General features: G+C 44.8%; 1 gene segment (V, D, J or C); it reads left to right on the top strand.

The window, feature by feature from the left end:
• The first annotated feature begins 11438 nt into the window (after positions 1-11438).
• On the top strand, positions 11439-11968 carry LOC126082142 (T cell receptor beta variable 6-5-like). The segment is given in 2 exon segments: positions 11439-11518; positions 11628-11968. Coding segments are annotated over 2 exon segments (390 nt in total).
• Positions 11969-12179: the final 211 nt, after the last annotated feature.

Here is a 12179-nt window from a genome sequence, read left to right as displayed (position 1 = left end):
AATCAGCACCCATGGAATCAGTAGTGAAAAAATCAATCAATGCATTGCATTGGGCAAATCTTCTGCAAAAGATCCCTTGAAAGTGTTAAAAAGAAAAGATGTCATTTTAAGGGCTAAGGTGCACCTGACCAAAGACATGGTGTTTTCAATTGCCTCATATGCACGCAAAACTGGGCAATGAATAAGGAAGACTGAAGAAGAATTGACGACTTTGAATTATGGTGTTGGCAAAGAGAGAATATTGAATATACCATGGAGTGTCAGAAGAACCAACCGGTCTGTCTTGGAAGAAGTACAGCCAGAATGCTCCTTAAAAGTGAGGATGGCAAGACTTTATCTCACCTACTTTGGATATGTTATCAGGAAGGGTCAGTCCCTGGAGAAGGATGTCGTGCTTGGTAAAGTAGATGGTCAGCAAAAAAGAGGAAGACCCTCAACGTGATGGGTTGACACAATGACTGCAACAATGGGCTCAAGTATAACAACAATCATGAGAATGACTGGGCAGTGTGTCATTCTATTGTACATAGGCTTGCTATGAGTTGGAATCAACTCAATGCCACCTAACAACAGCAACAGTGGCCCAGTGGTTAAGAGCTCAGCTGCTAACCAAAAGGTTGGCAGTTGGAACCCACCAGCCACTCCTTGGAAACCCTATGGGGCAGTTCTACTCTGTCGCTGTTAGTCGGAATCTACTCTATGGCAGTGGGTTTTTTGGTTTTTCATGTCTGTAACTTTAAAGCTAAATATCAAATGCAGATGAGAGAGAATAATCCACACTGAAAACAAACAGATTGACAGAAAACTAAGCACTAAATTTTGAGCTACCCAAATCCTTTCCCCCTAATTGGATATTGGTGTTTGTACTCCACCTCTCTCCATTACAAGACTGGAATGTTCTTTTCTGTGAATATTTAGTAACTCAAGAGGAAAGTCTAAAATTTACCAGGATGGTTGGGGTCGTCGGTCCTCAAATAAAACAATCTAGAAAGTTCACCCGACATTGATGGTCTGCCTAAAAAAGAAAAATTTTTTAAAATCAATATTTTTCCATTTATCATGTGTTTATTGGTCCAGTTGTGAAGATTTTTCTTTATGTTCAGATATAATCCATACTGAAGTAGTCTTTTACCTTCATCAGTAAGTGCTTCAAGTCATCTTCACTTTCAGCAAGCAAGGTTGTGTCGTCTGCATATCTAAGTTTGTAACAGCAAAAACCTGGAAAAAAAAAAAGTAAGCGTTAATAGAAGAATTGACAATACATTCTAGAAAATTAATATAATGGAATGCTAAGATTTGCCCAATGCAATGAAAATGGATTATCTAAAATTATATGCACTGACATGAGTTAATATCATACACATCTGTTGGATGGAAAAAACAACATGTTATGTTATAGAGAAATGTGAAGAGAATGATGCCATTTAGACAAAGTGAAACATACAAAATTAAATATGTATTTTATAAACTCTAATATAAGTATTAAAACAAAATGAAAATCTGGCATATGACAAATCTAAACTGCAGGTTGTGGTTACTTGACATAGTGGAAAGCACAATGGAATCTCATAAAGTGACAGGAGACTTAACACCTCTCAGCAATGATCTATCTTTTAAATTGATTAGTTCAAGCAAGGGATTCCATATTGTTGTTATTCTATATCCATTGCACAAGAGTATTAAATGTTGCTTTGTGTAGTTCAGCATTTAATTTTGACTGTAAAGTAGCTATAAATGATTTTGTAAGTGAGGCAAAAACTATGATTGATACACATCCTATTGTATGATTTATTACCTGAGATGGAAAGAGGTAGGGAAGAGGCAAAAGGACAAGTCAAAAAAGCAAACAAATAATGTTAAAGTGGTTTTACAAAAAAGACAGGGTCAGGAGAGAGAAAGAAAAGCAGGCTAAAAGGAATACCAGTTGCTTTTCTGGCTAAAAAACATTCCCCCTCCCCCCCCCGCCCCCGCCATGGGGACCATGGTCTCAGGGAACATCTAGCTCAATTGGCGTAACAGAGTTTAGAAAGAAAATATTCTACATTCTACTTTGGTGAGTAGCATCTGGGGTCTTAAAAGCCTGTGAGTGGCCATCTAGGACACTGCACTGGTCTCACCCCTTCAGGAGCAAGGAAAAATGAAGAAAACTAAAGACACAAGGGAAAGATTGGTCCAAAGGACTAACGGACCACATCTTCCACAGCCTTCACCAGACTGAGTCCAGTATAACTAGATGGTGTCCAGCTACCACCATTGACTGCTCTGACAGGGATCATGATAAAGGGTCCTAGACAGAGCTGGAGAAAAATGTAGAACAAAATTCTAACTAAAAAAGAAAGACCAGACTTCCTGGCCTGACATACTGGAGAAACCCTGACAGTATGACCTTGGACACCCTTTCAGCTCAGTAATGGGGCCACTCCTGAGGTTCACCCTTCAGCCAAAGATTGAACAGGCCCACGGAACAAAACAAGACTAAAGAGGCACACCAGCCCTGAGCTGGGGACTGAAAAGTAGGAGGGAACAGGAAAGTTGGTAATAGTTATCCCAGGGATGAGAAGGGAGAGTGTCAACAGCCCATGTGGTTGTTAACCAATGTCATAGAACAATGTGTGTACTAGCTGTTTGATGAGAAACTAGTTTGTTCTATAAACCTTCATCTAAAGTTCAATTTAAAAAAAAAAGTCTGTCAAGACAACATAGCAGTCATAAATATTTACGCACCTAATAACAGAGCTTCAAAACACAGAAGCAAAAGCAGAACTGCAAAGAGAAATAGACAAGTCCACAATTTTAGTCAGAGGTTTCAAATCTCCTCTCTCAGTAATCGATAAAACTAGTAGACAGAAAATAAATAAGAATATAGAAGAGCTCAATGACACTACCAACCAACTTGACTTATCAGGCATTGATAGAATACCTTTCCCAAACCCCAAAGAACATACATTCTTCTCTAAAGCACACTGAGCATTTACCAGGATGGACTAGACTCAGGCATTATATGAGTATCGATAAATACAAAAGTGTTCAAGCTATACAAAGTTTGTTCTCTGACCTCAACAGAACTAAATTAGAGATCAATAACACAGAAAGAACTCTGGCAGTTTTTCAAATATTTGGAAATGAAATAATAATCTTTTAAATAGCCGGTGAGTCAAAAAAGAAGCCAAAAGGAAAATTAGAAAGTGGTTTTCAAAATGAACGAAAACATAACCAATCAAATCGGTAGGATGCCACTAAAACATTACTTCAGGGAAAATTGAAGAGCAGGGAAAAATTCCCAACCTATTCTGGGGTCAGCATTCCCAATAGTAATATCAGATAAAGATATTACAACTCATCCTAAGGCCAGCATTGCCCTGGTACCAATATCAGATAAAGATATTACAAGAAAAGAAATCTACAAATCAATGTCCCTCATGAACACAGATTCAATAATTCTTTTAAACTGTCGAAGCAAACTAAGTCCAGTAATATCTAAGAAGGATATAACACATTACGACCAAGTGGCGCTTAACTCAGTCATGCCAGGTTGGTTTAACATTCAAAACATAGTTTTATAATAGTACAAAACAAGTAGCATATCAAATATTAAAAGCAGAAAAAGCATACGATTCTCTCTATGTTGTTGTTTGCTGTCAAGTTGATTCTGACTCATAGTGACCCTATAGGGCAGAGTAGAGCTGCCCCATAGGGTTTCCAAGGAGCAGCTGGTGGATTAGCAGCTGAGCTCTTAGCTACTTCGCCACCAGGGCTCCATCCTCTCTATAGATATCCCAAAATTATTGACAAAACCCAACATCCATTCTTGATAAAACTCTCAGCAATTAAGAGTAATAGGAAATTTCCTTTATCTAATAAAAGACATTTCTGAAAAACACACAGCTAAATAATAGAATATTTTTGTAGGTAGACTATGTTAAGTTAAAGACGCATATTTTAGTTCCTAGATCAAAACTAAAAAGAGCATTAAAAGGGAAAAGAATACTCTTTTCAACAAATGATGCAAGAAAAAATGTATATTGATACGGAAAAAGGAGAATCTCAATCTTTATCTCACACCACAATCCAGGGCTCAACAAACTACAGCTCACGTGTCAAATCCAGTCTCTGCCTATTCTTGCATGGCCCAGAAGCTAAGAGCGTTTTTGTTCATTTGTTTGTTTTTATATTTTTTAATGGTTGAAAAAAAATCAAAATGAGAATAATATTTTGTGGCATGTAAAACTTATATGACATGCAAATTTCAGTATCTCTGAACAAAGTTTTATTGGAACACAGTCACACTCATTGATTTATATGTTGTCTATACCTGCTTTCAGTATCCATGAATAAAGTTTTACTGGAACACAACCATGTTCATTCATGTCCATGTTATCAATGGCTGCTTTTGAGTAGCCGTGACAGAGAACAGATGGCCCGCAAAACCTGTTATTCTCAGTATCTGATGTTTCACAGAAGTTCGTTGATCCTTCCATAGAAAAATTAATTTGAAATGGATCAAAGTCCTTGATGAGTTAAACTCTAGAATTATAAAATCTTCTGGAAGAAAACACGTGTGAGTATCTTCATTGCCTTGGAGCAGGTAAAAATTTCTTAGAGAAGACAAAAAAATCTGACCATAAAATTAATAATAATAATAATAAATTATTCTTTATTCAACTTAAAAAAATCTGTTCATCCAAAGATAACACTAAGCAAATTAATCTGAGACATAACTATATATGTATGTGTTATATACTATATAGGAGTCCTGGTGATACAGTGGTTAGAGCACTCAGCTGCTAACCAGAAGGTCCAGGGTTCAAACTCATCAGCTACTCTTTGGGAGAAAGATGTAGCAGACTGTTTTCATAAAGATTTTGGCCTGGGAACCCTTATGAGGCAGTTCTACTCTCTCCTATAGGGTCACTGGGAGTTGGAATCGACCCAACTGCAGTGGCTTTTGTTTTTTGGTTTTACGTATACATGGGGAGCCCTGGTTGTGTAGTGGCTAAGAGCTTGGCTGCTAACCAAAAGATCAGTAGTTCAAATTCACCAGTTGCTCCTAGAAAACCCTATGGGGCAGTTCTACTCTGCCGTATCGGGTTGCTATGAGTCAGAATCAACTTGAAGGCAACAGGTTTGGTGTCATGGATTGAATTATGTCCCCCCAGAAATGTATCGATTTGGCTTGGCCATGATTTCCAGCATTGTGTGGTTGTTTTCCATTTTGTAATTATAGTCTTATATTAAAAACGATTAGGGTGGGATTGAAACACCACTGTTACCCAGGTCACATCCCTGATCTAATATAAAGGGAGTTTCCCTGGGGTGTGGCCTATACCACCTTTTATCTCTCAAGAGATAAAAAGGAAAGTGAAGCAAGTAGAGACTTGGGGACCCCATACCACCAAGAAAGCAGTGCTGGAAGCAGAGGGAGTCCTTTAGACCCAGGGTCCCTGCGCTGAGAAGCTCCTAGTTCGGGAGAAGGTTGATGAGAGGCCCGACAGAGAGAGAAAGCCTTCCCCTGGAGCTAACACCCTGAATTTGGACTTTCAGCCTACTTTACTGTAAGAAAATAAACTTCTCTTTGTTAAAGCCATCCACTTGTAGTATTTCTGTTACAGCAGCACTAGACGGCTAAGACATTTGATTTTGGGTTTTATATGTATCTGGAGCCCTGGTGGCACAGTGGTTAAGAGCTACAGCTGCTAACCAAACAGTCAGCAGTTCGAATTCACCAGCCACTCATTGTGAGACAGATAGGGTTAACTGTGCTGGTGGAACAAAACATCTGTTAAAAGATTACCATCTAGAAGTTGGGTAAACTGGAACCACACCCTGTCAATGTGAGATAAGGTTGAAACAATCCCTTGAATTACCACCTCTTTTTTTTTTTTTTTTTTCTTAGTGTTTTTCTAGTCCTTTTCCCTTTACAGGCTCCTGTATGTGCAGAAGAACAAAGTGTGACCGATATTTAACCTTCCTTAGCCCTTCAAAGATGGAGATGTAGGGCCAAACATCAGTTTGCTTGCACTATATCTCATAATAAGTGATGCCAAGGGCTGCCGAGAGGACTCCATCTTGAATATCAGCAGGTTCCGTCTTGGATTCCAGAAGTGAGTGCAATCTAATTATCATCCACCACCATTCTGAGAAGTACCAGCCCCTTGAAAGAAGCCCACTAAATATTCATTACTCTATTGTCTCCACTGAACCCATATAAGCCCTAGCGTTGCTTCCCTTTTCAAGTCAGCCTTTTGGAGAGGCTTCGTCCCCTGCTGACTCCTTTTGCTTGACTCAAGCAAAATAAAGCTTGCTGAAGATAGTTTGTCTTTCACTTGTATTCTTACTTGGGAAAAGATGAGGACCATTTGTGTCAGACTGGCAGTTGGTAACACTTGGAAATCCTATGAGACAGTTAGTTCTACTCTCCTATAGGGCCGCTATAAGTGGAATCGACTCTACGGCAATGGGGAGATATATATATAAATAAAAGAGTCCCTGGGTGGTACAAACAGTTAAGTGCTCAACTGCTAACTGAAAGGTTGGCGGTTCAAATCCACCCAGAGATGATTTGAAAGAAAGCCTTGGTGATCTGCTTCTGGAAGGTCACAACCTTGAAAACCATATGGAGCAGGTCTACTCTGCACACACTGTTGTGCACACATGGTTTGGAGTCAACTTGATGGCAACTGTTTTTTTTTTTTTTTTTTTTTAATCCCTAATGTAAAGAATTCCTACAGATCAAACATAAAATGGCCAGCAAACTCAATACGAAAGAGCAAAATAGTTGAATGGGTATTCACAAAACAAGACCTGCAAAGAGGCAGTTTCCCCTTCAGGGTTACTCCACGCACTGTGGAGAAGATTTTCGAGCTGAGAAAATCAGGACCTCCTCTATTCAGGAATTAAGTTTGGTTAAAGAGGGGCTTTGCCCAGGCTCCACCCCCTTCCCAAGGCAGCGGGCATCTAATGACTGGCTGGTCTCTCCCTGACTAGAACACTAATTGATGAAATTTAGAGTTTGCTTTCTCCTTTTAGGCAAATGTTGGCTTCGTGCCTCCCTCTCTGCTAGGAAGCCTGCACTGGAGGCAGCAAACATGAAATGGGCCTGTGCCCAGCAGTCCTGGGGGGTGTCTTGCCTCCCAGGTGAGGCCCAGCCTCCTCTGGTCACATCATAGTGCTGCATCCTGTGGCCACACCACTGGCCGCGTGAGGGCGTTGTGGCTGACAGCTGTGTGGGAGACACAGGTTAAAGAGTCTAGGTTGGGCCCTGGCAGGGGGCAAGTCTTTGATGAACCAGGCTAGTGCGAGGAATGAGGGGTCAAATGCAGTCCTCTTGCAGCCACTGACATGATCTGCAGGTGCCTTTGCCACGGCAGGGAGGGAGCACTCTGGAGCCTATGTTTGGTGAGGGTGTGAGGGGCTTCAGGAGGCAGCCCCCAGGGTAACCAAGGCCAGGTGCATGCAAAGGATCAACAGTCTCAGAGAAAGATCAGAGAGGCTGTGAGATGGTTACTGCCCAGACCCTGCCCGGATGACTCAGCCTGCCGGCCCCACCTGCTTCCCGGGAGCTGGACAGAGGGGAGGACCTGGGTCCACTGAGCCTGTGCTGTCACGGGGGATGGGGGAGGTGCTTGTGATCCTACAGGGACGGTGATGTCAGAACAGCAGCTTCACAGGGACGTTCTAGTCAGAGGAAGGGGAGGACATACCCTGTTATCTCCAAACACTGAGCTGGAAATATCCACCCCATCCTGCCCGACCCTGCCAGGAGCTCCGGGCACCTCTGCTGGGTGGCTCTGAGTCTCCTGGGGGCAGGTGAGTCCTGGGCTTGGACGAGACCTCCCTGAACTCACAGGTCTCAGTTGACGCTGAGTGTCAGGCTCCCCATGAGCTAGGTTCCAGCTTGTCCCCTTCCTCACAGGTCCTGTGTACACTGGTATCGTCCAGTCTCCAAGACACCTTATCACAGGAAAGGGGGCACAAGCCACTCTGCAACGCCACCTTATCTCTGGACACAGCAGCATGTACTGATACCAGCAGAACCAGGGTCAGGGCACCAACTTCCTAGTAGAGTATTTTGAAAAGATGAAGAGAGAGAAAGGAGACATTCCGGGCCAGTTCTCAGCCAAACAGTTCACTGATTACCACTCGGAGCTGAACCTGAACACCCTGGAGCAGGGGGGCTCAGCCATGTTCCTCTGTGTCAGCAGCAGCGACACAGCCCTGAAGAGCAACCTCCCACCTGTACCCAAACCTCTGGCCCCCGCTCGGGATGTGAGGGGAGGCCAAGCGGGTGGCAGCCCAGCCCCAGCCCAGCCCCTCGGTACTGCGGCCCTTCCCCAGCACTCCCTGCCACCGAGCGAGGCTGGAGCTTCCTGACCATCAGGTCACTCAGGTCCTCAGCTCTCACCGGCACCCTCCAATCCTAGCAAAGGGCAGCACCTGAGGGCACTGTGGCTCCATGGAGAGCTGCTGACAGCTGTGTGGGAGACACAGCTTAAAGAGTCTAGGCTGGGTCCTGGCAGGGGGCACCTGGTGGGAGAGAGTGAGGTACAAGGAAGGGCATTGTTGTATCCCCTTGATAGTTGGAGACGGCTCCCGTCATTTTACAGACAGGAAGCTGCGGCTCATGGAGGCTCCCTGTATTTCATATTTACAAATATCGGAGCCAGGATTCAAGCCTAGGTCTCTAGGCTCCAAAACCAATGTTTCCTAACTCCCACAGTGTCCCTGGTCTTGGTTAGTAAGATGCAATGGAGCACACCTCTCTGTGTAGGAACCAGCTGAGCAGGTGGGGGAGGCCACGAGCCATGGTGTGTGGTTCCTGCCGCTTATTGCCCCGACTTCCAGGACCTAAAGCTTCAGCCAGAGAACACGTGTTGGTCCCGAGCTGTGGCTCCGTTGGAAGACGCTGTCCTCTGCTCCGTCATAGTGCCACATGGAGCACAGCCATGACATTCTCCTAATCCAGAGCTAAGTAACTAGGGGGTTTCCCAGGACCACGGAGGATTCAGCCAAGGTAACAGCAGTCCACCAGGAATTGAGCGCAGGGTGGGAGTTAACACAGGGAATTGGTGCTCTCAAAGCGTCAGAAGGGCTGGGGAGGAAGTGCCTGGGCAGGCTGCAGCCAGCTCTCAGGCACCTACTAGCCATCAGAAATCTGAAGTTACTACAGCTGCCCGGGTCACGAGCCTGAGAAAACAGCAGAGGGTCAGAGTGGACCTGAGCCACCATGTGGGTGATTCACTGGGAAATGTCCAGAGGCCCCTGCAAAGCACCTGCCTGCTGCTATGGATGAAATGTTTTTCTTCTGTCTGCCAAATTTTCCCCACTGTAGCTTATTGAAAGAAGCTAAACTGTTTCCAGAAATGTGCTGTCAGGGGACTCTGGTAAATGGAGATTCAAGGCTTCTGGCTCTTGAGAGTGTTGGAGGGCATTTAAGGGTGCCTGGGGCCCTGGCAGTGCAGTGGCTAAGAGCTCAACTGCTAACCAAAAGGTCAGCTCTTCGAATTCATCAGCAGGACCTGGAAACTCCATGGGGCAGTTGTTGTAGTCTATCCTATAGGGTCGCTATGAGTCGGAATCAACTCAATGGCAACGGATCTGGGGTTTTTTTTTTTTTTTTTTTGGTGCCAAGAGGGAGCCTTGGTGGTGCAATGGTTAAGCACTCTGCTGCTAACTGAAAGGTCGGAAGTTCAAACCCACCCAGCAGCTTCTCAGGAGAAAGGTGTGGCAATCAGCTTCTGTAAAGCCTTGGAAACCATACCGGGCAGTTCTACTCTGTCCTATAGGGTCGCTATGAGTCAGAAGCAACTGGACAGGAATGGGTATGTTTTGAGTGCCAAGACCTTATCTAGCGCCCCTGCTGCATAGACCAGTAAATGAAAGGCGTGAGAGTAAATGTAAATTTGCTGTCCTCTTGTTCCTAAAAACCTATTGTAGTTTAGATATAGGATAGTTGTTACTCATGTGTTAATTTCTGGGATATCTACTATGGAAAAAAATCTTCGAGGTTTGGGAAACAAGATGTAATTTTAAAAATTCACATTCCTTATCTTTTATCTTTAAGAACAGAGCCGCTGGGTGGAGCAAACAGTTAAGCACCAGGCTACTAAACGGAAGGTTGGCAGCTGAAACCCACCCAGCAGCACCACAGAAGAAAGACTGGCAATCCGCTTCCATAAAGATTACAATCAAGAAAACCCTGTGGAGCTGTTCTGCTCTAACGCAGACGGTCGCCATGAGCCAGAATCAACTCAACAGCAGCTGATAGCAGCAACACGAGATGATAACACGCTGAGCGAGCAGATGACTTGAGATCCAACCATCTCCCTTTTGCAAATATTACGTTAAAATGCACGGTCACAGAAATAGCTCGCACTGAGCTATGGCCCGTATGTGAAACAGCAACATGGACTGCTGTTGACCACACTTAAGTTCTGAGCTATAGCAAGCTCGTGACTCAATCCATAGTTCTCCATTTGGTGGGGACAGACTTTCTGAATGGAGACAGAGCTTTTCCCTGTGACCTGGGAGGCTCTCTGTGAACCTCATTTGCAACTCAAAAGAGCCACTTTTCCTCCAGGACAACACAGTAGCAAGGACTCAGGCAGCTCAGTCCTCTTCACCCTCATCCCAAACAAGGAAGAACCTGGCCCACAAGAACACATGGGATTCCAGAGTGGAGGGCAGCTAGAGACCCTGCAAAATGAGCCTTCACCTCTGAAAAGGTGCTGTCAGGCTGCTTCTTTTAACCACGGGGTCTCTGTGGGCAGACACCAGTGACCCAGAAGAGTCTGGGTGAGGAGGAAAACTGATAAAATATTCCTGGAGGAGAATTTTGATCAAACAAGTCATAAAAGGCACCAGGGTAGCCAGGAGGATCTTTCCTATAAACCCCAAAACCCACAGCCGTGAAGTTGATTCCGACTCATAGCAACCCTATAGGAAAGAGTAAACACTTTGTTGTTGGTGTTAGTTACTAATGAATTATCTCGGACATGTGGCGGCCCCATGGGTGCAGAGCAGACTGGCCTACAGGGTTTTCAAGGCTGTGGCCTTTGGAAACCAATTCACCAGGCTTTTCTTCCAAGATGCCACTGAGTAAGTTCGAACTGCCAAACTTTTGGCTGGTAGTCGAGGGCTTAACATTTGTGACACCCAGGGACTTCAGAAACATTACTAATGAGGGATTGTTTCATAGTGGGAATAAAATATGCATAAAGAAACAAATCTCCTCCCAAAAGTCAGGGACAGGGCATATACGCAGATAAACTGCTTTACAAACAGAGCTACAAATGTTCCCGTTCTGAGCTTTTCAGCTGTACATCTGTGATTGACTTGTTTCTGTCGGGAGGGGCATAGCTACTAAGCTCCTCAGCCCAAGTACCTGTGGGGATGATGACATCACTGAGTGTCTTCACCGAGGCTCCGCTTCCTAACACTGAGCCAGAAGACACAGATTCTCTCCGCAGTGCAATGCACCCCAGGCTCCTCTTCCCTGCGGCCCTCTGTGTCCTGTGGGCAGGTGAGTCCTGGTCCCAGGTTCGTCTCCTTTCTTGGGCCTCCCATGGACTCCATACAAGCCCTTCTCCTGGGACCACAGCATCAGGCTCTGCTGCTCTCTGTCCCCACAGGGCACACAGATGCTGGCGTTACCCAGACCCCGAGGCACAAAATCACAAGGACAGGGGGGAAGGTGACCCTGCAATGCTTCCAAGACTTGAACCATGACTACATGCTCTGGTACCGACAAGACCCGGGACTGGGGCTGCGGCTGATCTACTCCTCTGTCGGTGCTGGTGTCACTGACAAAGGTGATATCCCTGATGGGTACAATGCCTCCAGACCACAAAAGGAGCACTTCCTTCTCACACTGGGATCGGCTGCCCCCTCACAGACAGCTGTGTACTTCTGCGCCAGCAGTCTCTCCACAGTGCTGCAAGGCCACCCCAGCCCCTCACAAAAAGGCAGTTAGAGGGTCTGAGGTGCCTTGTGCTCACAAGCCCTGGCCCCAGGAAGGCCACCTCCAGAAGCTCTTGACAGCACAGTGGTCTCCAGAGACTCAACAAGGGCATTTTCAACTGTCTGTATTTGTGCGTTAAATTAGTTCCTAGTGCATTAAAATATTCCTTAGTAAGAGCTTCTGATGATGACTAAGGTGCACCTGACCCAAGCCATGGTCTTTT

Source organism: Elephas maximus, chromosome 8, assembly GCF_024166365.1.
Source record: "Elephas maximus indicus isolate mEleMax1 chromosome 8, mEleMax1 primary haplotype, whole genome shotgun sequence".
Lineage (NCBI taxonomy): Eukaryota > Metazoa > Chordata > Mammalia > Proboscidea > Elephantidae > Elephas > Elephas maximus.
Note: the sequence above shows the minus strand (reverse complement) of the source record. Positions and strands in the feature narration are given on the sequence as shown.